The following is a 26,707-nucleotide window of genomic DNA, read 5'->3' as shown; positions in this document are numbered from 1 at the left end:
AATGTCATAATAGAGGGCACATACAATTCCAAATGACAAAGTTCAGGAAAATGACCTTGAAAAAAACATTTAAATCAGCTGAAGAGAAACATAAACTTGCCAATATGCCATTTACAACACGGAGTGGCAAGGAACGGCTAAGGTCGATCCCTAGTATGTTCATGACTAGTGGTTCAGCTTCACATGACGATGGAAGCCCTCCTCCCACTAAAAAAATCAAAAGAGTTAAGCTGGCAAAAGCACAGCGAAGAACTGTGCTTTCTAAGAAAATATCACAAATCCCCAAGGAGAGTCCAAGTGTGGTGGTGGTTGCGATGCCTGACCTTCCCAGCAGTGGACGGGAAGAGGTGGCTCTTTCCACCATTTGCACGCCCCCTGCAAGTGCTGAAAGGAGCACCCACAGTCCACTTGCTGATATGCCAATTGAAGATGTCACTGTTGATGTACAACAGGATGAGGATACTGGTGTAGATGGCGTTGGGGAGGAAGTTGGCGAGGAGGATTCTGATGGTGATGTGGTTTGTTTAAATCAGGCTCCGGGGGAGACAGTTGTTGTCCGTGGGATGAAAAAGCCCATCACGGTCATGCCTGGGCAGAAGACCAAACATTCCACCTCTTTGGTCTGGCAATATTTCTATCCAAATCCGGACAACAACTGTCTTGCCATATGTACCATATGTAAAGGTGAAATAAGTAGGGGTAGGGACGTCAACCACCTAGGAACATCCTCCCTTATACGCCACCTGCAGCGCATTCATAAAAAGTTACTGTCAAGTTCAGAAACTTTGGCTAAGACCGTAAGCAGTCCAGGGACACCTAAATCCCGTTTTCCTGTTGTATCCAAGCGCCTGCAAACCACACCGTCAACTCCCTCCTCGTCAATTTCCTCCTTAGTCAGGATAGGAAGTAGTCCTGCAGGCCATGTCACTGGCATGACTGACTCTCCTATCCGGGATTCCTCTGGAGGATCCTGCATTGCTACGCCTACTGCTGCCGCTGCTGCTGTTGCTGCTGCTGGGAGTCGTTCATCATCCCAGAGAGGAAGTAGGAACACCACTACTTTTACTAAACAATTGACCCTCCAACAGTCCTTAGCGAGGAGGATGAAGTATGACAGCAGTCATCCTGAAGCAAAACGTATAACTGAGGCCTTGACTGCTATGTTGGTGTTAGATGTGCGTCCGGTATCCGCCATTAGTGCAGTGGGATTTAGACAATTGATGGAGGTAGTGTGTCCCCGGTTCCAAATCCCGTCTAGATTCCACTTCACTAGGCAGGCGATACCAAGACTGTACAGAAACGTCAGAAAAAGTGTCCTCAGTGTCCTGAAAAATGCCGTTGTACACAATGTCCACTTAACCACGGACATGTGGACAAGTGGAACAGGGCAGACTAAGGACTATATGACTGTGACAGCCCACTGGGTAGATGTATCACCCTACGCAGCAACAGCAGCAGCGTCACCAGTAGCAGCATCTCAGAAACGCCAGCTCGTTCCAAGGCAGGCTACGCTGTGTATCACCGGTTTCAGTAAGAGGCACACCACCGACAACCTCTTAGAGAAACTGAGGGAAATCATCGCCCAGTGGCTTACCCCACTTAGACTCTCCTGGGGATTTGTGATATCTGACAACGCCACCAATATTGTGCAGGCATTACATCTGGGCAAATTCCAGCACGTCCCATGTTTTGCTCACACAATAAACTTGGTGGTGCAGAATTTTCTGAAAAGCGACAGGGGCGTGCAGGAGACGCTTTGGGTGGCCCGAAAAATTTCTGGCCACTTTCGCCATTCAGCGACTGCGTGCCGAAGACTGGAGTGCCAGCAAACACTCTTGAACCTGCCCCGCCATCACCTGAAGCAAGAGGTTGTGACGCGGTGGAACTCAACCCTCTATATGCTTCAGAGGATGGAGGAGCAGCAAAAGGCCATACAAGCCTATACAGCCACCTATGACATAGGCAAAGGAGGGGGTATGCACCTGACTCAAGCGCAGTGGAGAATGATTTCCATGTTGTGCAAGGTTCTCCAGCCCTTCGAACTTGCCACATGTGAAGTCAGTTCAGACACTGCCAGCTTGAGTCAGGTCATTCCCCTCATCAGGCTGTTGCAGAAGCAGCTGGAGAAAGTGAAGGAGGAGCTAAGACGGAGCGATTCCGCTCAGCATGTGGGACTTGTGGATGAAGCCCTTCATTCGCTTTGCCAGGATTCCAGGGTGGTCAATCTGTTGAAATCAGACCACTACATTTTGGCCACAGTGCTCGATCCTAGGTTTAAAGCCTATGTGGTGTCTCTCTTTCCGGCCGACACAAGCCTGCAGAGGTGCAAAGACCTGCTGGTGAACACACTGTCAGCTGAAGCGGAACGTGACACGTCAACAGCTCCTTCTTAATTTTCTCCCGCAACTGGGGCTGCCAGGAAAAAACTTAGGTATCCTAAGCAACCCGCTGGCGGTGATGCAGGGCAGGCAGGACCAAGTTTGGACATCTGGTCCGGACTGAAGGACCTGGCAACAATTTCTGACATGTCTACTGTCACTGCATATGATACTGTCACCATTGACAGAATGGTGGAGGATTACATCGGTGACAGCATCCAAGTAGGCATGTCAGACAGTCCATACCTGTACTGGCAGGAAAAAGAAGCAATTTGGAGGTCCCTGTACAAACTGGCTCTATTTTACCTGAGTTGCCCCCCCTCCAGTGTGTACTCCGAAAGAGTGTTTAGTGCAGCCGGGAACCTTGTCAGCGAAAGGCGTAGGAGGTTGCTTCCACAGAATGTGGAGAAGATGATGTTCATCAAAATGAATTATCAGCTCTTCCAGGGAGACCAGCCTCCAGAACGTACAGAGGGACTTGTGGTGGTGGATTCCAGTGGGGAAGAGTTAATACTCTGTGAGGATGAGGATGTACACAACACTGAAGAGGGTGAGGAATCGGTGGATGAGGAGGATGAGGATGACATCTTGCCTCCGTAGAGCCAGTTTGTGCAGGGACAGATTAATTGCCAGCTTGTTTTGTGGGGGCCCAAACGAACCAATCATTTCAGCCACAGTTGTGTGGCAGACCCTGGCGCTGAAATGATTGGTTTGTTAAAGTGTGCATGTCCTGTTTATACAACATAAGGGTGGGTGGGAGGGCCCAAGGACAATTCCATCTTGCACCTCTTTTTTTTCTTTGCATTATGTACAGTTTGGGGCCTAGTTTTTCAAACTGCCATCCTGTCTGCCACTGCAGTATCACGCCTAGATGGGTCACGTGTTTGTGCCACCCACTCGTGTCGCTTAGCATAGTCATCCAGCTACCTCGGTGCAACCTTTTGGACATAAAAACACTATTGTGAGGTGTGAGGTGTTCAGAATAGACTTGAAATGAGTGGAAATTAAGGTTATTGAGGTTAATAATAGCATAGGAGCAGAAAAACCTACAAATTCTGTGATTTTAGCTGTTTTTAAGCTTTTTTTCAAAATAATACAGATCCAAAACACAAAACCCAGAACCCAAAACACGGAAGGGTGGTTTTGGCAAAACCAATCCAGATCCAAAACACGAAGAAAGATCCAGATCCGAAACCAAAACACAAAACACGAAAAGTGGCCGGTGCACACCCCTAGTGTATACCCATCTTAAGCTCCTCGGTGATCTGGTCATCTGATAACTGTGTCCCAGTCATCCTTTGCAGTAAACTAAGGTTGCAGCACAGCATCTCAGTTTACAGATCAGATGACCGGGTCACAGCGATCAGATGATCGGGTTACCGAGCCGCTCACAGGATCACAGACCACCTGTCTGGTGTAGGTAAGTGATTTTTTTTTGTTTATTTATTTTCCTTCTAATAATTTTTTTTCTCACTGTTATCAACACTACTATCAGACATGCAGACTGTTAGAGTAGGTGAGATGGGGAGGGGCCTCTTTTATGCCATCTCCAGGTGATATTATTATCACAGGGTTCTCCCCTGGCATTTTTTCACAACTCTCTTTGGTACAATTACATCGCAGATCAAATTTAAGGGCTTGGAGTAGTTTTTTTACGAAAACTACTCCAATTGCCCTTTCATACAGTTCGGTGAAACTAAAATAATGTGAAAAGGGTTTAAAAAGTTAAAAACAGACTATTTTCACTTTATTTTAGTAAAAAGATGATTGATAAATAGGGCCATAAAAGGTTTAATACATCTTCCCCAAATGCGATATTAAAGTAGTATGATTTTTTGTTTACCCAGTGGTAGGGATAAGCTAACTCTTGCCTCTTTAACAGGCTGTACTTTGCTCACTAGTCATTATCATTATTTTATTTATTTGGGGCCATAGTATGGGGTACTGTACCTGTAGCTGATGTGCAAATCTTACTTGTTCTACAGGGTGTCCCTAAAGTCTGGGCACATAGGAAATCTCATTAACTATATTTTTTTTACCAACACAGATTAAGTATGGCTTTGTCAAAAGAAGAAAGGATTGAAATGGTACTTCTCAGAGGATGTTAAAGATGGTCATATCGAAAGATAGCAAATTCATTTAATGCACATCATTTAATTTTTTGAAAATATGCTTTTTTGCCTATGTGTCCAGACTTTAGGGACACCCTTTACAGTACTGTATAATATACTCAAGAGTTTATGATAAAGAAATGCTCCTATGTCAGTGGAGAAGGGACAGGGTTCTCTTACCACATGCCTGGCTCAAACAGCTTTCAGATGTGACCCAGAAATCAGAGGACCCAGTGTCAAAAACCATACTGAAGGTCTGGGGAGGTGTTCCAATAGAGATCTCTCCAAAATATTCCTCCTGGAAATTACAGAACATGTAGGAGAAGAGTGATCAAACTTATTTATGGACCTTAGTGCAACTTACATACTGTACACATCATATCAAGATCAATTTGTTCAATAACTATTCTATTTTCCTTATAGTTCAGAATGCTCAAATGTAATACTCTACACCCTGCAGCAACATTAAACATTATTATACTTAGTTTGTAAAAGTATAGTATTTATAATTTTTTTTATTACATAACTGTTCCTTTGTTATGGTTTAATTCCCAACATGTATCATTAGGAAAGTCATACAGCATCTATCCAGCTTGCCACTGCAATAATCCTAATATTAAGCACACTTTCAACGTAAAAGAAAACTTATTACATGTTATTTCCATAATAATGTACACAAGGAGAACAATATGCATATTTTCCAACATATTGGCAGAGCACGTCGGTGTTACGGTTCTTGCACGGTTGTGTAAGACCTCTAGAGCCAATGGGAGGATCTTCCACCAATAACAGCAACCCTTTGTTTCCTTAGTGATTTATACTCACACCGATACTTAGGTGGCCGCCTGGAATTAAACCTCCAGCAGTAGAATCTTACGCAACCAACAAGACGCCGCAGGACTGCTGACAAGAAACAAAGCTGAGGAGTGGCAGTCCTTCTACTACTGGTACTAGCTTGAGTGAGGCTGCAGGTGAATGGTACTAGAACAGGGGTGATGGACAGGTACTCTATCAGCGACAGATGATTAGGTCTCAGGAACGTCTAGGGACTATGGTGCAGCTGGGTTGTCAGGCAAGGTGCAACTAAACAAACAATACAGGCTGCACAACAAGAGTGACCTGGACTGTGATATTGCAGGATTTCAGGCAAGAACTAGACAGGCAAGATAACGGACAAGGACTGGACTGTCAAATAACAAGCATGAACTAGTCAGGCCAATAACAGACATGAACTAGACATAAAAATAACAAACAAGGACTAGACAGGCCATGCACAATACTGTGGCAGAGCTACCGGCTGAACTAGCAGACTAGGTTCAAGGTGCTGTCTTGAGGGCCGAGGTGCGACAGGCAGGGCCGTTAAGAGCCTAGCCGGGCCCGGGTAGTGTAGGAGGCATGGCCGAATCACTGGAGGCATGGCCACACCCCCTTGAAAAAAAAAATAATTATGACTTTTTCAGCACCGGGGAGGAGAGCACTGTAAGCCCCCCAGCCCGGTGCTAAGCAGGGGGGGCATGATCAGTGTGATCGCTCCCCCCCACAGCCATAGGAAACTGCTCCGGCTGCTGCAGCCACGACCAGTCTCACACAGCAGCCCAGCACAAGCTGTGCACTGAGCTGCTGTGAGGGAGGGGGGGGCGACGCCAGACCCGGGCCCCGCCAGGCCTCTCTAGCAAGCCCGGGACCGGGTAAACTGTACCCACCCCCCCTCTTGGCACCCATGGTGACAGGAGCAAGAAGGTGTGGCCTTGAGGGCTGAGGTAAGACAAGAACAACACAGTACACCCTTGAGGGCCGAGGTGCAACAGGAGCAACACGGTGCTGCCTTGAGGGCTGAGGTACAAAAAGGACAACACAGCATGGTCTTTAGGGCCGATGTGCGGCCTTGAGGGCCAAGGTGCGTGTGAGGATACGGGGTTCACTCAATCACCCAGACACCGAGCAGATGAAACCAACGTGATGGTTTATTTTTCCACAGCACACAGAAATAGATAATATGTCAGGACAAGCAGTAAATCCAGTGAACAGGCAATAAACAGGTAGCAGTCCAGACAGAGGCAGTCCCAGTAGAGTATAATGTCCCAGAACAATTCCACAAAATAGCTAGAGACCCTCAGTCCCCACAGCAGAAACTATCACTGATCACACAGCAGTGAATAGCGTATGTCCACTCAATCACTTCCAGGACCCCACACGTAGAAACTATCAGAGATCACACAGCAGTGATAGTCCCTGGGTACAATCAAGCATTTCCAGGACCCCATGCAGTAGAAGCTAATCACAGAACACACAGCAATGAATAGCGTATAGGTCCTTGCAGAATTTCCAAAGTATAAATCCACAGAACTGGTGATGCGTTCCACTAGCACCTTGGCCAAAGTCAGCGACTAACCTGTGGAGTTACCTTCAGTGACCTGTTTTAAAATCTTCCAATTTCCCACGATATTGTGACCTCCCAGGGGGGGTTGCACCGTTTCCTGATTGGTGCGAGTCCCTTATGCTGTCACTTTCTCCTACCTCCTCTGGGTATTACTTCCCTGACGAACACCTGCTGGGATGGTTCCGTTCAGTCTACCAGGTTCACGTGAAGCACAAAACAGGCAAATGGAAGGAGGAGTAAATCCTGAGCGTCCCCTGGGGAGGTGGGAATTAACTTAGAGGGTCTTTTGTTTTGGGAGGTGTCACCTTGCTCTAACACAGACATATGGACCAGGCTAACATCAAGGCTTATCCAGTATTAAACATTTCAATAACTTACATTATTACAGTACATAATAGACATGCTAATGAAAATGTGTGTCCTGAGAATGATCACACATACACTAGGAGACGGATGGGGGACACAAAAGGACTAAAAAGTAAATTGATCTCTGCAATGACTGAGATGCTGCCAGTAAATTTGTAACACACATCCCATGTCCTCACAGTGCGATAGGAAAAACATGGTGCAGCCTTGATGGCCAAGGTGCTGCCCTGAGGGCCAAGGTACGACAGGAAAAACATGGTGCAGCCTCAAGGGCTGAGGTGCAGCCCTGAGGGCCGAGGTACGTCAAGCCACTAACTGAGCAGACAAGGGAACACTGGCATGACGAACACAGGGTGGAGGCAGCGAGGAAGAGAACATTGCTGGCTTGAATCAGTTGGACACAGACTGACGCGGCTAGACTGGACTGCGGTATTGAAATGTTGTGGGTTGCGAAGAGGTACTGTAGGCCGCTGTTGCAGACGTCCCACCAGCAAGGACATGAGCTGATGGACCACAGCAGATGACTCGACTTCTGATTAGGCAGACAGGCACAGGACACACTGAGCACACTGGAACTACATAACAATGGAGACCGGCTACAAATCAAGCTTCTGAGCACATGACAAAACACATACTCTGGAAGTCAGGCGATATCACCAGCAGGAAGTGTAGGGCTGGCTGTAACTTACCAGAAGCAGGAACCAATCAGTGAGATCCCTGCAGGATTCCTCTCTAATGACAGGATAGTATGCAGCTGAGCTCTAAACACAAACTGACAGGAAGGAATGCAGCAGTAAGCTGCACACAGCCACAGAGTTCCAGCTACCTGCAAAATCCAGAACTGGAATTCAGACATTTACTAAGCAGTGTTTGGAGACAGAGTGAAAAGTGATAATGTGCCAGCCAATCAGCTCCCAACTGTCATTTTTCAAACTCAGACTGTGAGATGGCAGTTAGGAGCTGATTGGCTGGCACCTTATCACTTTTCACTCTGTCTCCTAACACTGCTTAGTAAATAGACCCCTAAGGCATGATGCAGTGTCCCAGTCACCTAATACAGCCGGGAACAGCCGCCAAGATGATCCTCTGTCGCAGATCATAACAGTTGGGAATGTGGGGTGTGCCATGAAGTCATGGGGTGTGCCTAGTGCTGAAAAGTGTGCCATGACATCAAGGGGAAGTGTCTGCATCACTGAGGTAGTGTGCCTAGTGCTGAAAAGTGCACCATGACATCAATGGGACGTGTCTGTATCACTGATTGGACGTGTCTAGCAGGGAAGGGGCTGGGCTTCCCCTTTGTCCCCTTTGTCCCTTTACTGCCGCTAGCACCACAGTCAGGTCAAAAAAGCCACAAGAAGGAAGAGTCTCCCCGACCCCAGTTCTACCCCTTCACCCATGGAGGAGGCTGCAGGTTAGCAGCAAAACATGTTTCAGTTATATTCAAGATATTCATGTTGGATCACTATCTGCAAAGAGCAGAACTTTACTAAATAAAGGATAATAAGTACCAGGGCCTCGGAGTCACCTGTGTAAAATAATAATGCTAAGCAAGGAACACTGAACACAGTGGACAAGTACTGCAGCTGGACTACAGTATAAGGAAGAGCTCACCACACTAAAACCTGCACCCAGGGCTACTTGGTTGTTTAGCTAGGGAATCCCGGCTGTTACCGGTTTAGTTAATGTGAAATTATAGATATTAGTTACTGAGGATATTATGGAGATAATTATTCCGTAATTTGAGAGTATTTGTCATAAAGAGTTCTGCTAAATAAGGTGGAACAACCACATTGTAACAGTCTGAAAAATGGCCATTAATCTCCTCTACCAAGAAGTTCACACACTGCACGTCCATAGGACCCAAAGAGTAGTATTGTGGTAGTGTTGGGTGGGGTAATGCAGGAAGTTGGGATCCCGGTGGTCAGAATCCCGATGCCGGGAACCCGACAGGTTTAACATACGGACACTTATTGTTCGGTGTTCTAACCCTCCCCCTCTCCCTAATCTAACCCTCCCTTAGTGCCTAACCCTAACACCGCACCCTACATCTAACCCTCGATACTTACCTTTCGGGATGCCGGTGGTTGGGCTTCTGGAGCCGGGAATTTCATATGTCGGCATCCCGCATGCTGGGACGACTACATCCCTTGTGGTGAAGCAAGCGGCGCATTAGTTCATCTTGTTGTACGTTGGTTGTTAGGACAATATTCTTGACTATAAGATATTTGAACTGTGTGCTCTTGGTGACCTTTAAGGGTTCCACCACATCAACAACCTCAAACAGAGGGCCTGATTTAGAGACAGACGCAAAGGTGATTACGCACACAATCGAACGATTGTTTGCCATGGCACATGCGTTTAAGCCCCACTGTTATACATTGGTTGTGATGATAATATTCTTGACTAAAAGATTTTTGAACTGTGCTCTCTGGGCGACCTGTAAGGGTTCCACCACATCAAAATCCTCGAGGCGTGGAGAAGTGAATAATGAAATAACACAGTGGGAGCAGTCAGTGACTAAGGTCTCCTCAAGACACGCTGATATATGTGGCTGCAAATAACTGTCATCGTTTCCAGAACAACCAGCAGGTCACACGTTCCAGGTTACCCAGCAGGTGCACAGAGAGAGTTAACCAACTGTCACATTTAGTATATAAGCAGTGCTGTGCCAGCTAGGATATGATTCACCTGCACATAACAAATTACGTCCAAAGCACCTCATAATAATTCACATCATACTCCTGCTAATATCATTTGAAGTCAGCTTCCTGAAATCCCAAATCCAGATCACTACATATTCAGGAATTCAAGGTGAATGACAAGGAAGCAGAGTAATGTTTCTTTTTAAGAAGGAACAATGCAAGGAACTATTAAAAATAGTTTAGTGATTGCTGGTAATGTAATTGGCAGCAGAAGAAGTTTTGGAGGGGTGGCAAAGATTACATTCAGGGGCTAATGTATTAATGCCCTCATTTTCCGTATAATATGCAGGCATAAAATGCTGGTGGGAATAGATGCACTTTGTGCAGTGGCCCTGATTCAGAGCCGGACACTCTGACAGAGCGCTCACTCTGAATCAGGGCCGGCCTACTGGTTTTTTAGAACGGCCTCCTGGCCGCTTGCATAGCTGTGGGTGACCACCCACAGCTATAGCGAGCGGCCAGGAAGATGGTCGCGATGGTCAAGACCATTGCGACCATCGCGCTTGCAACGAGACCCTTGTGGTAGGGTCTCGTGGCCGCAAGCCCAAGAGAGATTTCGGCTCTAACAGAGCCGAAATCTCTCCCACTGACATCACTCGTGATGTCAGTGGGGCCGTCCCCAAACGAAGGCGTTCACATGGGAACGCCTCCGTTTGGGGTGCCACTCCCCCGGCCCACCCACCAAAGGGGGTGAGCTGTCACTCAACATCGACAGCTCACCCCCTTTTTTGCGAGACCCGGAGCGACGGAGTGCCCGTCGCCCTCCGGGTCTCGCACATGCGCACAACGGAGCCGACTCTGTCATGCGCATGCGCACTGGCCCACCATCGACCCGGTTGCAAGCGCACAGCGCTTGCGACCGGGTCTGAATCAGGCCCAGTATGCTGAGCTGGGTGAATCCCAAGATGCTTCCAGCCTAGTATACATAGTATATGCACCAGGTTGATGCTAGGATAAAACAGTAGCAAATGTTTCTGTTTTTTGCCAGGAGATGTGACTTGACAGTGTTAGCAGTAAATGTTGAAGTTACAATACAGTACCCAATTTGGACACAGTATAGTACTTTAATGGAGTATCATATATTAGTCTCTCTGCCAGGGCCGCAACTAGGCGGTGGCTAGAGGTGCACGTGCACCGGGTGCTGGAATGCAGGGGTGAAATAGGGCTGACTCAGCCCCTGCACACCCTGCGCAGTCTTGTAGTGCGCAGTGATTTGGGGGCTGCAGATTCCATGCGGACTAGCCATCCACATGGGCTCTGCTGAAAACGGCCCTCCAAAAATGGCCACCGTCAAGTAGGAGACAGATGCTAGAGGTCCTACTGGACCTCTAATGTCTGTTTGGCCAGCACAGCTGCTAGGAGAAGATGCAGAAAGGTGCATCTTCTCCTGTGAAACCCCCTGGCAACGAGCATGAAACCCCCTGGCAATGAGCGTAAAACCCCCTGGCAACGAGCATGGAACCCCTGGTAATGAGCATAAAACCCCTGACAATAAGCATGGAACCCCTGGTAATGAGCATAAAACCCCTGACAACGAACAGGTAATTTTAAAGTAATTAGAAGCCTTACTGCGGGGCATGAAATGGTGTCAGGGGCAAATATGTAAGTGGCACTTTGGTAATAGACATTACAGTGTGTGGCATAATGTGTAATCGGCATTATGGTGTGTGGAATAATGTAAGTCACTATACCAGGGACGTCTGACTAGTGCACTGCCTTACGGATGAGCAAGGACAAAATCCAGGTACTGGAAGGGAGGGTGCGCAAAATTACTGCCTTGCACCAGGTGACAGATATCCTAGTTTCGGCCCTGTCTCTTTTTTTGTCTGGACAGTGAGCCTGATTCAGAGCCGGACGCTCTTTAAGAGCGCTCGCTCTGAATCAGGGCATTTTTTTTTTTGGTGTGGCCTCCTGGCCGCTTGCTAAGCTGTGGGTGACCACCCACAGCTTTTGCGGGCGGCCAGGTGATGGTCGCGATAGTCACGGCCATCGTGACCATCGGGGCTTGCGACGAGACCCTTGTGGTAGGGTCTCGTCCGTCGCAAGCCCCAGGGAGCTTCCTGCTCTAACAGAGCAGGAAGCTCTATACTGACATCACTGGTGATGTTAGCGGTGCCTCCCACAGACGGCAGGTGTTCCTTAGGGAACGCCTCCGTTTGTGTAGCCACCCCCTTGCCCCGCCTACAAAACGGGGCGCGCTGTCAATCAACATCGACAGCCGTCGCTTTAGTAGTGAGTCCCGGAGCGCAGTGCCCTACCATCGACCCGCTTGCGAGCGATATGCTCTCGCGAGCGGGTCTGAATCAGGCACTGTTTTCTTAATAAATGCCATTCAACAAATCAAATGTGAATGTTCTTTGCTTCTGTGGACCAAATTGAAATACTAAATATATAAATGAAATATTGTAAAGAGAGGGCCTGATTCAGAGATGGATGCAAAGGCGATTACGAATGCAGTTTCAAGTATAATGGCTGCTGGAGAGCTGCTACGCACGCCCAGCCGCAGCAGCACCTCCCATGGGCCTTTGCTATATGCTGCACTCCGTGAGGCTAGCTCCAGCAGCATGTTGACCCCTCCCACCACTGAGTCCTTCCTGTTCTGTGGCCCCTCTCTGAGAGGTAGGGTGGAGTGCATGGCTCCAGCTGTCCCTGGCTTAACTCTTCCGTTCCTGTCCCTGGCCGTCTCAGCATGCAGAGAGCAGCACCTGCCCTGCAACTTCCATCCTGGAGGAACCACCCCCAGCCACAGTAAAAGTAAGTTAAAATAGTACTTACACTATATAAAGGGGGTGAGGGAGGTAAGGAGCAATAAATAGAGGGGAGAAGATGGATATAAAAGATATAAGGAGTGTGGGAGTTGGTGGGTATAAAATATATTAGGAGTGGGGGAGTTGGTGTGTATAAAATATATAAGGCGTGTGGGAGATAGAGGGTATAAAATATATAAGGAGTGGTTGATATAAAATGTTTAAGGAGTGGGGGATATAAAATATATAAGGAGTGGGGGAGATGGCAGGTGTAAAATATATAAGAAGTGGGGGAGATAGTGGGTATAAAATATGTAAGGAGTGGGGGAGATGGTGGGTGTAAAATATATAAGGAGTGGTTGATATAAAATAAACAAGGAGTGGGGGATATAAAATATATAAGGAGTGGGGGAGGTGGTGGGTATAAAATAAATAAGGAGTTGGGGAGATAGTGTGTATAAAATATATAAGGAGTGGGGGAGATAGTGGGTATAAAATATATAAGGAGTGGGGGATACAAAATATATAAGGAGTGGGGGAGATAGAGGGTATAAAATATATAAGTAGTGGTTGATATAAAATGTTTAAGGAGTGGGGGATATAAAATATATAAGGAGTGGGGGAGATGGCAGGTGTAAAATATATAAGAAGTGGGGGAGATAGTGGGTATAAAATATGTAAGGAGTGGGGGAGATGGTGGGTGTAAAATATATAAGGAGTGGTTGATATAAAATAAACAAGGAGTGGGGGATATAAAATATATAAGGAGTGGGGGAGGTGGTGGGTATAAAATAAATAAGGAGTTGGGGAGATAGTGTGTATAAAATATATAAGGAGTGGGGGAGATAGTGGGTATAAAATATATAAGGAGTGGGGGATACAAAATATATAAGGAGTGGGGGAGATAGAGGGTATAAAATATATAAGTAGTGGTTGATATAAAATGTTTAAGGAGTGGGGGATATAAAATATATAAGGAGTGGGGGAGATGGCAGGTGTAAAATATATAAGAAGTGGGGGAGATAGTGGGTATAAAATATGTAAGGAGTGGGGGAGATGGTGGGTGTAAAATATGTAAGGAGTGGGGGAGATGGTGGGTATAAAAGATTTAAGGAGCGGGGGAGATAGTGGGTATAAAATATATAAGGAGTGGATGATATAAAATATATAAGGAGTGGGGGAGGTGATGGGTATAAAATAAATAAGGAGTTGGGGAGATAGTGTGTATAAAATATATAAGGAGTGGGGGAGATAGTGGGTATAAAATATATAAGGAGTGGGGGATACAAAATATATAAGGAGTGGGGCATATAAAATATATAAGGAGTGGGGGAGATAGAGGGTATAAAATATATAAGGAGTGGGGGAGATGGGTTTAAAATATATAAGGAGGGGGGGTGATGGTGGGTGTAAAATATATAAGGAGTGGGGGAGATGGTGGGTATAAAACATATAAGGAGTGGGGGAGATGGTGGGTATAAAATATATACGGAGAGGGGGAGATCGTGGGTATAAAATATATAAGGAGTGGGGGATATAAAATATATAAGGAGTGTGGGATATAAAATATATAAGGAGTGGGGAAGGCGGCGGGTATAAAATATGTAAGGAGTGGGGGAAATAGTGGATATAAAATATATAAGGAGTGAGGGATATAAAATATATAAGGAGTGGGGGATATAAAAAATATAAGGAGTTGGGGAGATGGTGAGTATAAAATATATAAAAGGAGTGGTGGAGATGGTGGGTGTAAAATATATAAGGAGTGGGATAGAAGGTTGGTATAAAATAGATAAGGAGTGGGGGAGATAGTGGGTATAAAATATATAAGGAGTGGTTGATATAAAATATATAAAAAGTGGGGGAGGTTGTGGGTATAAAAGATATAAGGATTGGGGCAGATAGTGGGTATAAAATATATAAGGAGTGGGGGATATAAAATATATAGGGTGTGTGGGAGATGGTGGGTTTAAAATATATAAGGATTGGGGGAGATAGTGGGTATAAAATATATAAGGAGAGGGGGATGTAAAATATAAAAGGAGTGGGGGATATAAAATATATAAGGAGTGTGGGAGCTGGTGGGTATAAAATATATAAAAGGAGTGGGGGAGATGGTGGGTGTAAAATATAAAAGGAGTGGGGGAGATGGTGGGTATAAAATATATAAGCAGTGGGGAGATAGTGGGTATAAAATATGTAAGGAGTGGTTTGATATAAAATATATAAGAAGTGGGGGATATAAAATATATAAAGAGTGGGGGACGTGGTGGGTATAAAATGTATAAGGAGGGGGGGATATGAAATTTATAAGGAGTGCGGGATATAAAATATATAAGGTGTGAGGGAGATGGTGGGTTTAAAATGTATAATGAGTGCGGGAGATAGTGGGTATAAAATATATAAAGAGGGGGATATAAAATATAAATGGAGTGGGGGTTAGAAAATATATAGGCGTGTGGGAGATGGCGGGTTAAAAATATATAAGGAGTGGTTTGATATAAAATATATAAGGAGTGGGGGATATAAAATATATAAGGAGTGGGGGACGAGATGGGTATTAAAATATATAAGGAGTGGGGGATATAAAATATATAAGGAGTGGTGGATATATAATATATATGGAGTGGGGGAGGTGGTGGGTATAAAATATATAAGGAGTGGGTGAGATAGTGGGTATAAAATATGTAAGGTGTGGGGGATATAAAATATATAAGGAGTAGGGGATATAAAACATATAAGGCGTGTGGGAGAAGGTGGGTTTAAAATACATAAGTTGTGGGGGAGATAGTTGGTATAAAAAATATAAGTAGAGGGTATAGAAAATATATAAGGAATGGGGATATAAAATATAAAAGGAGTGGGGGAGGTGGTTTGTATAAAATATATAAGGAGTGGTGGAAATAGTGGCTATAAAATATATAAGGTGTGGGGGACATAAAATATATAAGGAGTGGGGGATATAAGACGTGTGGGAGATGGCGGGTTTAAAATATATAAGGAATGGGGGAGATAGTGAGTATAAAATATATAAGGAGTTTGGGATATAAAATATATAAGGAGTGGAAGATTTAAAATATATAAGGAGCATACCTGCCTACCCTCCCGGTTTTCGCGGGAGGCTCCCGATTTTTCGGGTAACCCCCCGCACGCCCGGAAGGGTAGGCACTTCTCCCGCATTCTGCCCACTTCCTAATGAAGTGGGCAGAATGGGGAGAACTTCCGCGGCAACCGCGGGTCCCTGTGTACAGGGCGGGGCTTAAAGACACGATTCTTCATGAATCGCGTCATTTAGCCCCGCCCCTTATTTAAATATGCGCCAATAGCGGCAATTTACCGCGTAGGGGGCGGGGCTTAATGTCGTGAATCGTTTGGGCCCGCCCCCGTCGGGACCCAGCTGCTTCTCCTCCCCGGTTTCTCCCGGGGAGGAGATTTAAAAGGTAGGCAAGCATGATAAGGAGTAGGGAATATAAAATATACAAGGCTTTTGGGAGATGGAGGGTTTAAAATATATAAGGAGTGGGAAAGATAGTGGGTATAAAATATATAAGGAGTAGGTGAGATGGTGGGTTTAAAATATATAAGGCGTGTGGGAGATGGTGGGTTTAAAATATATAAGGAGTGGGGGAGATAGTGGGTATAAAATTTAAAAGGAGTGAGGGATATAAAATATAAAAGGAGTGGCAGATTTAAAATATATAAGGAGTAGGGAATATAAAATATACAAGGCATTTGGGAGATGGTGGGTTTAAAATATGTAAGGAGTGGGGAAGATAGTGGGTATAAAATATATTAGGAGTGGGGGATATAAAATATATAAGGAGTGGGGGAAATAAAATATATAAGGAGTGGGGAGGATGGTGGGTATAAAATAAAAAAGGAGTGGGGGAGAGAGTGGGTATAAAATATATAAGGAGTGGGGGATATAAAATACATAAGGAGTGTGGGAGATAGTGTGTATAAAATATATAAGGAGTGGGGGAGATGGTGGGTGTAAAATATATAAGAAGTGGGGAAGATGATGGATACAAAAGATATAAGGAGTGTGGGAGTTGGTGGGTATAATTTATATTAGGATTGGGGGAGTTGGTGTGAATAAAATATATAAGGAGTGGGGGATATCAAATATATAAGGAGTGGGGGAGATGGAGGGTATAAATTATATCAGGAGTGGGGGAGATGGTGGGTATAAAATATATAAGGAGTAGGTGAGATGGTGGGTTTAAAATATATAAGGCATGTGGGAGATGGTGGGTTTAAAATATATAAGGAGTGGGGGAGATAGTGGGTATAAAATTTAAAAGGAGTGAGTGATATAAAATATATAAGGATTGGGGGAGGTGGTGGGTATAACATATATAAGGAGTGGGGGAGATATTGGGTATAAAATATATAAGGAGTGGGGGATATAAAATATATAAGTAGTGGGGGAGATAGTGGGTATCAAATATGTAAGGAGTGGGGAAGAAGGTGGGTGTAAAATATATAAGGAGTGGGGGAGATGGTGGGTATAAAATATATCAGGAGTGGAGGAGATAGTGGGTATAAAATATAAAAGCAGTGGTTGATATAAAATATATAAGGAGTGGGGGATATAAAATAAATAAGGAGTGGGGAGGTGGTGGGTATAAAATATATAAGGAGTGGGGGAGATAGTGGGTATAAAATATATAAGGAGGTGGGGATATAAAATATATAAGGAGTGGGGGTTATTAAACATATAAGGCGTGAGGGAGATGGTGGATTTAAAATATATAAGGAGTGGGGGAGATAGTGCATATAAATATATGTAAGGAGAGGGGTATATAAAATATATAAGGAGTGGGGGATATAAAATATATAGGCGTCTGGGAGATGGCAGTCTTAAAATATAAGGAGTGGGGGAGATGTAGGGTATAAATTATATCAGGAGTGGGGGAGATAGTGGGTATAAAATATATAAGGAGTGGGGGAGATAGTGGGTATAAAATATATAATGAGTGGTTGATATAAAATATATAAGGAGTGGGGGAGGTGGTGGGTATAAAATATATAAGGAGTGGGCGAGAAAGTGGGTATAAAATATTTAAGGAGTGGGCGATATAAAATATATAAGGAGTGGGGGAAGTGATGGGTATAAAATAAATAAGGAGTGGGCGAGAGAGTGGGTATAAAATATATAAGGAGTGGGGGATATAAAATATATAAGGATTGGGGGAGATAGTGGGTATAAAATATATAAGGAGTGGGGGAGATGGTGGGTGTTATATATATAATGAGTGGGGAAGCTGATGGATACAAAAGATTGTGAGAGTTGGTGGGTATAAAACATATTAGGAGTGGGGGAGTTGGTGTGTATAACATATATAAAGAGTGGGATATAAAATATATAAGGTATAAAATATATTAGGAGTGGGGGAGATAGTGGGTAAAAAATATATAAGGAGTGGTTGATATAAAATATATAAGGAGTGGGGGAGGTGGTGGGTATAAAATATATAAGGAGTGGGGGAGATAGTGAGTATAAAATATTTAAGGAGTGGGGGATATAAAATATATAAGGAGTGGGGGATATAAAATATAAAAGGAGTTGAGGAGGTGGTGTGTATAAAATATATAAGGAGTGGGGGAGATAGTGGGTATAAAATATATAAGGAGTGGGGTATATAAAAAATATAAGGAGTGGGGGATATAAAATATATAAGGAGTGGGGGAGATAGAGGGTATAAAATATATAAGGAGTAGAGGAGGTGGTGGGTATAAAATATATAAGGAGTGGCGGAGATAGTGGGTATAAAATATATAAGGAGTGGGGTATATAAAATATATAAGGAGTGGGGGATATAAAATATATAAGGAGTGGGGGAGATAGTGGGTATAAAATATATAAGGAGTGGTTGATATAAAATATATAAGGAGTGGGGGAGGTGGTGGGTATAAAATATATAAGGAGTGGGGGAGATAGTGGGTATAAAATATTTAAGGAGTTGGCGATATAAAATATATAAGGAGTGGGGGAAGTGGTGGGTATAAAATAAATAAGGAGGGGGCGAGAGAGTGGGTATAATATATATAAGGAGTGGGGGATATAAAATATATAAGGATTGGGGGAGATAGTGGGTATAAAATATATAAGGAGTGGGGGAGATGGTGGGTGTAATAAATATAATGACTGGGGAAGATGATGGATACAAAAGATTGTGGGAGTTGGTGGGTATAAAATATATTAGGAGTGGGGGAGTTGGTGTGTATAAAATATATAAGGAGTGGGATATAAAATATATAAGGTATAAAATATATAAGGAGTGGGGGAGACAGTGGGTATAAAATATTTAAGGAGTGGGGGATATAAAATATATAAGGAGTGGGGGATATAAAATATAAAAGGAGTGGGGGATTTAAAATATATAAGGAGTGGGGAAAATAAAATATATAAGGGAGTGGGGGAGATGGTGGGTATAAAATATATAAAAGGAGTGGGGGAGATGGAGTGTGTAAAATATATAAGGAGTGGAGCAGATGGTGGGTATAAAATATATAAGGAGTGGGGGAGATAGTGGGTATAAAATATATAAGGAGTGGTTGATATAAAATATGTAAGGACTGGGGGAGGTGGTGGGTTTAAAATATATAAGGAGTGGGGGATATAAATTATATAAGGAGTGGGGGATATAAAATAAATAAGGTGTGTGGGAGATGGTGGGTTTAAAATAAATAAGGATTGGGGGAGATAGTAGCTATTAAATATATAAGGAGTGGTTTGATATAAAATATATAAGGAGTGGGGGATATAAAATTTATAAGGAGTGGGGGAGAGTGTGAATATAAAATATATAAGGAGTGGGGGATATAAAACATATAAGGAGTGGGGGATATAAAATATGAAAGGAGTGGGGGAGATGGTTTGTGTAAAATATGTAAGGAGTGGGGGAGATGGTGGGTATAAAATATATAAGGAGTGGGGCATATAAAATATATAAGGAGTGGGGGAGATACTGGGTATAAAATATGTAAGGAGTGGGGGAGATGGTGGGTGTAAAATATATAGGGAGTGGGGGAGATGGAGGGTATAAAATATATAAGGAGTGGGGGAGATAGTGGGTATAAAATATATAAGGAGTGGGGTATATAAAATATATAAGGAGTGGGGGATATAAAATATAATAGGAGTAGAGGAGGTGGTGGGTATAAAATATATAAGGAGGGGGGAGATAGTGGTTATAAAATATATAAGGAGTGGGGTAAATAAAATATATAAGGAGAGGGGGATATAAAATATATAAGGAGTGGGGGAGATAGAGGTTATAAAATATATAAGGAGTAGAGGAGGTGGTGGGTATAAAATATATCAGGAGTGGGGGAGATAGTGGGTATAAAATATATAAGGATTGGGGTATATAAAATATATAAGGAGTGGGGGATATAAAATATATAAGGAGTGGTGAGATAGAGGGTATAGAATATATAAGGAGTGCGGAAGATGGTGGGTGCAAAATATATAAGGAGTGGGGGAGATGGTGGGTGTAAAATATATAAGGAGAGGGGGAGATGGTGGGTGTAAAATATATAAGGAGTGGGGGAGATGGTGGGTATAAAATATATAAGGAGAGGGCGAGATAGTGGGTATAAAATATATAAGGAGTGGGGGATTTAAAATATATAAGGAGTGGGGGAAATAAAATATGTAAGGCGTGGGGGAGATGGTGGGTATAAAATATATAAAAGGAGTGGGGGAGATGGTGGGTGTAAAAAATATAAGGAGTGGGGTAGATGGTGGGTATAAAATATATAAGGAGTGGGGGAGATAGTGGGTATAAAATATTTAAGGAGTGGGGGATATAAAATATATAAGGAGTGGGGGAAGTGGTGGGTATAAAAAAATAGGGAGTGGGCGAGACAGTGGTTATAAAATATATAAGGAGTGGGGGATATAAAATATATAAGGAGTGGGGCAGATAGTGGTATAAAATATATAAGGAGTGGGGGAGATAGTGAGTATAAAAAATATAAGGAGTGGTTGATATAAAATATATAAGGAGAGGGGAAGTGGTGGGTATAAAATATATAAGGAGTGGCGGAGATAGTGGGTATAAAATATATAAGGAGAGGTGGATATAAAATATATAAGTAGTGTGGGGGAGATGGTGGGTATAAAACATGTAAGGAGTGGGGGAGATGGTGGGTGTAAAATATATACGGAGTGGGGGAGATGGTGGGTATAAAATATATAAGGAGTGGGGGATATAAAATATATAAGGAGTGGGGGAGATAGTGGTTATAAAATATCTAATGAATGAGGGATAAAATATATATGAGTGGGGGATATAAAACATAAAAGGCGTGTTCGAGATGGTGGGTTTAAAATATATAAGGAGAGGGGGAGATAGTGGGTTTAATATATATAAGGAGAAGGATATATAAATTATGTAAGGAGTGGGGGATATAAAACATATAAGGTGTGTGGGAGATGGCAGTTTTAAAATATATAAGGAGTGGGGGAGATAGTGAGTATAAAATATATAAGGAGTGAGGGATATAAAATATATAAGGAGTGGGGGATTTAAAATATATAAGGAGTGGGGAAAATAAAATATATAAGGGAGTGGGGGAGATGGTGGGTATAAAATATATAAAAGGAGTGGGGGAGATGGTGTGTGTAAAATATATAAGGAGTGGAGTAGATGGTGGGTATAAAATATATAAGGAGTGGGGGAGATAGTGGGTATAAAATATATAAGGAGTGGTTGATATAAAATATGTAAGGACTGGGGGAGGTGGTGGGTATAAAATATATAAGGAGTGGGGGATATAAATTATATAAGGAGTGGGGGATATAAAATATATAAGGTGTGTGGGAGATGGTGGGTTTAAAATAAATAAGGATTGGGGGAGATAGTAGCTATTAAATATATAAGGAGTGGTTTGATATAAAATATATAAGGAGTGGGGGAGAGTGTGAGTATAAAATATATAAGGAGTGGGGGATACAAAACATATAAGGAGTGGGGGATATAAAATATGAAAGGAGTGGGGGAGATGGTTTGTGTAAAATATATAAGGAGTGGGGGAGATGGTGGGTATAAAATATATAAGGAGTGGGGGATATAAAATATATAAGGAGTGGGGGAGATACTGGGTATAAAATATGTAAGGAGTGGGGGAGATGGTGGGTGTAAAATATATAAGGAGTGGGGGAGATGGTGGGTATAAAATATATAAGGAGTGGGGGAGATAGTGGGTATAAAATATATAAGGAGTGGTTGATATAAAATATTTAATGAGTGAGGGATAAAAAATATCTGAGTTGGGGATATAAAACATAAAAGGCGTGTTCGAGATGGTGGGTTTAAAATATATAAGGAGTGGGGGAGAAAGTGGGTATAAAATATATAAGGAGAAGTATATATAAATTATGTAAGGAGTGGGGGATATAAAACATATAAGGTGTGTTGGAGGTGGCAGTTTTAAAATATATAAGGAGTGGGGGAGATAGTGAGTATAAAATTAATAAGGAGTGAGGGATATAAAATATATAAGGAGTGTGGGATTTAAAATATATAAGGAGAGGTTGATATAAAATATGTAAGGACTGGGGGAGGTGGTGGGTATAACATATATAAGGTGTGGGGGAGATAGTGGGTATAAAATATATAAGGAGTGGGGGATATAAATTATATAAGGAGTGCGGGATATAAAATATATAAGGTGTGTGGGAGATGGTGGGTTTAAAATACATAAGGATTGGGGAAGATAGTGGCTATAAAATATATATGGAGAGGGGATATAAAATATATAAGGAGTGAGGGATATAAAATATATAAGGAATGGGGGAGATAGTGGGTATAAAATATATAAAAGGAGTGGAGGACACTGTGGGTGTAAAATATATAAGGAGTGGGGGAGATGGTGTGTATAAAATATATAATGAGTGGGGGAGATAGTGGGTATAAAATATATAAGGAGTGGTTTGATATAAACTTTATAAGGAGTGGGGGAGAGTGTGAGTATAACATATATAAGGAGTGGGGGATATAAAACATATAAGGAGTGGGGGATAGAAAATATGTAAGGAGTGGGGGAGATAGTGGGTTTAAAATATATAAGGAGTGGTTTGATATAAAATATATAAGGAGTGGGGGATATAAAATATATAAGGAGTGGGGGATCGTGGTGAGTATAAAATATATAAGGAGTGGGGGATATAAATTTTATAAGGAGTGGTGGATATAAAATATATAAGGTGTGAGGGAGATGGTGGGTTTAAAATATATAAGGATTGTGGGAGATAGTGGGTATAAAATATATAAAGAGGAGGATATAAAATATATAAGGAGTGGGGGATATAAAATATATAAGGTGTGTGGGAGATGGTGGGTTTAAAATATATAAGGATTGGGGGAGATAGTGGGTATAAAATATATAAGGAGAGGGGGATATAAAATATATAAGGAGTGGGGGATATAAAATATATAATGAGGGGGGGAGATGGTGTGTATAAAATATATAAAAGGAGTGGGGGAGACGGTGGGTGTAAAATATATAAGGAGTGGGGGAGATTATGTGTATAAAATATATAAGGAGTGAGGGAGATATTGGGTATAAAATATATACGGAGTGGTTTGATATAAAATATATATGGAGTGGGGGATATAAAATATATAATGAGTGTGGGATATAAAATATATAAGGAGTGTGGAAGGTGGTGGGTATAAAACTTATAAGGAGTGGGGGATATAAAATATATAAGGAGTGGGGAAGGTGGTGGGTGTAAATTATATAAGGAGTGGGGTAGATGGTGGGTATAAAATATATAAGGAGTGGGGGAGATAGTGGGTATAAAATATATAAGGAGTGGTTGATATAAAATATATAAGGAGTGGGGGAGATAGTGGGTATAAAATATTTAATGAGTGGGGGATATAAAATATATAAGGAGTGGGGGAAGTGGTGGGTATAAAATAAATAAGGAGTGGGCGAGAGAGTGGGTATAAATTATATAAGGAGTGGGGGAGATAGTGGGTATAAAATATATAAGGAGTGGGTGAGTTGATGTGTATAAAATATATAAGGAGTGGGATATAAAATATATAAGGTATAAAATATAGAAGGAGTGGGGGAGATAGTGGGTAAAAAATATATAAGGAGTGGTTGATATAAAATATATAACAAGTGGGGGAGGTGGTGGGTATAAAATATATAAGGAGTGGGGGAGATAGTGGGTATAAAATATTTAAGGAGTGGGGGATATAAAATATATAAGGAGTGGGGGAAGTGGTGGGTATAAAAAAATAGGGAGTGGGCGAGACAGTGGTTATAAAATATATAAGGAGTGGGGGATATAAAATATATAAGGAGTGGGGCAGATAGTGGTATAAAATATATAAGGAGTGGGGGAGATAGTGAGTATAAAAAATATAAGGAGTGGTTGATATAAAATATATAAGGAGAGGGGAAGTGGTGGGTATAAAATATATAAGGAGTGGCGGAGATAGTGGGTATAAAATATATAAGGAGAGGTGGATATAAAATATATAAGGAGTGGGGGAGATAGTGGGTATAAAACATGTAAGGAGTGGGGGAGATGGTGGGTGTAAAATATATACGGAGTGGGGGAGATGGTGGGTATAAAATATATAAGGAGTGGGGGATATAAAATATATAAGGAGTGGGGGAGATAGTGGTTATAAAATATCTAATGAATGAGGGATAAAATATATATGAGTGGGGGATATAAAACATAAAAGGCGTGTTCGAGATGGTGGGTTTAAAATATATAAGGAGAGGGGGAGATAGTGGGTTTAATATATATAAGGAGAAGGATATATAAATTATGTAAGGAGTGGGGGATATAAAACATATAAGGTGTGTGGGAGATGGCAGTTTTAAAATATATAAGGAGTGGGGGAGATAGTGAGTATAAAATATATAAGGAGTGAGGGATATAAAATATATAAGGAGTGGGGGATTTAAAATATATAAGGAGTGGGGAAAATAAAATATATAAGGGAGTGGGGGAGATGGTGGGTATAAAATATATAAAAGGAGTGGGGGAGATGGTGTGTGTAAAATATATAAGGAGTGGAGTAGATGGTGGGTATAAAATATATAAGGAGTGGGGGAGATAGTGGGTATAAAATATATAAGGAGTGGTTGATATAAAATATGTAAGGACTGGGGGAGGTGGTGGGTATAAAATATATAAGGAGTGGGGGATATAAATTATATAAGGAGTGGGGGATATAAAATATATAAGGTGTGTGGGAGATGGTGGGTTTAAAATAAATAAGGATTGGGGGAGATAGTAGCTATTAAATATATAAGGAGTGGTTTGATATAAAATATATAAGGAGTGGGGGATATAAAATTTATAATGAGTGGGGGAGAGTGTGAGTATAAAATATATAAGGAGTGGGGGATACAAAACATATAAGGAGTGGGGGATATAAAATATGAAAGGAGTGGGGGAGATGGTTTGTGTAAAATATATAAGGAGTGGGGGAGATGGTGGGTATAAAATATATAAGGAGTGGGGGATATAAAATATATAAGGAGTGGGGGAGATACTGGGTATAAAATATGTAAGGAGTGGGGGAGATGGTGGGTGTAAAATATATAAGGAGTGGGGGAGATGGTGGGTATAAAATATATAAGGAGTGGGGGAGATAGTGGGTATAAAATATATAAGGAGTGGTTGATATAAAATATTTAATGAGTGAGGGATAAAAAATATCTGAGTTGGGGATATAAAACATAAAAGGCGTGTTCGAGATGGTGGGTTTAAAATATATAAGGAGTGGGGGAGAAAGTGGGTATAAAATATATAAGGAGAAGTATATATAAATTATGTAAGGAGTGGGGGATATAAAACATATAAGGTGTGTTGGAGGTGGCAGTTTTAAAATATATAAGGAGTGGGGGAGATAGTGAGTATAAAATTAATAAGGAGTGAGGGATATAAAATATATAAGGAGTGGGGGATTTAAAATATATAAGGAGAGGTTGATATAAAATATGTAAGGACTGGGGGAGGTGGTGGGTATAACATATATAAGGTGTGGGGGAGATAGTGGGTATAAAATATATAAGGAGTGGGGGATATAAATTATATAAGGAGTGCGGGATATAAAATATATAAGGTGTGTGGGAGATGGTGGGTTTAAAATACATAAGGATTGGGGGAGATAGTGGCTATAAAATATATATGGAGAGGGGATATAAAATATATAAGGAGTGAGGGATATAAAATATATAAGGAATGGGGGAGATAGTGGGTATAAAATATATAAAAGGAGTGGAGGACACTGTGGGTGTAAAATATATAAGGAGTGGGGGAGATGGTGTGTATAAAATATATAATGAGTGGGGGAGATAGTGGGTATAAAATATATAAGGAGTGGTTTGATATAAACTTTATAAGGAGTGGGGGAGAGTGTGAGTATAACATATATAAGGAGTGGGGGATATAAAACATATAAGGAGTGGGGGATAGAAAATATGTAAGGAGTGGGGGAGATAGTGGGTTTAAAATATATAAGGAGTGGTTTGATATAAAATATATAAGGAGTGGGGGATATAAAATATATAAGGAGTGGGGGATCGTGGTGAGTATAAAATATATAAGGAGTGGGGGATATAAATTTTATAAGGAGTGGTGGATATAAAATATATAAGGTGTGAGGGAGATGGTGGGTTTAAAATATATAAGGATTGTGGGAGATAGTGGGTATAAAATATATAAAGAGGAGGATATAAAATATATAAGGAGTGGGGGATATAAAATATATAAGGTGTGTGGGAGATGGTGGGTTTAAAATATATAAGGATTGGGGGAGATAGTGGGTATAAAATATATAAGGAGAGGGGGATATAAAATATATAAGGAGTGGGGGATATAAAATATATAATGAGGGGGGGAGATGGTGTGTATAAAATATATAAAAGGAGTGGGGGAGACGGTGGGTGTAAAATATATAAGGAGTGGGGGAGATTATGTGTATAAAATATATAAGGAGTGAGGGAGATATTGGGTATAAAATATATACGG

At 41.9% G+C, this 26,707-nt stretch overlaps 1 protein-coding gene across 1 annotated transcript in view; it reads right to left on the bottom strand.

Moving 5' to 3' along the window:
• Positions 1 to 26,707, bottom strand: part of LOC148450991 (cathepsin E-A-like) — a 128,938-nt gene that overhangs the window by 68,274 nt on the left and 33,957 nt on the right. The window contains exon 2 of the mRNA XM_088462407.1: positions 4,670 to 4,787. Coding sequence (XP_088318533.1) covers positions 4,670 to 4,736 — 67 coding nt within the window. The 5' untranslated portion in view covers positions 4,737 to 4,787. The remainder of the gene's footprint in view (positions 1 to 4,669; positions 4,788 to 26,707) is intronic.

The sequence above is a fragment of the Taudactylus pleione genome, unplaced genomic scaffold (genome assembly GCF_031769625.1).
Source record: "Taudactylus pleione unplaced genomic scaffold, aTauple2 ptg001228l, whole genome shotgun sequence".
Lineage (NCBI taxonomy): Eukaryota > Metazoa > Chordata > Amphibia > Anura > Myobatrachidae > Taudactylus > Taudactylus pleione.
Note: the sequence above shows the minus strand (reverse complement) of the source record. Positions and strands in the feature narration are given on the sequence as shown.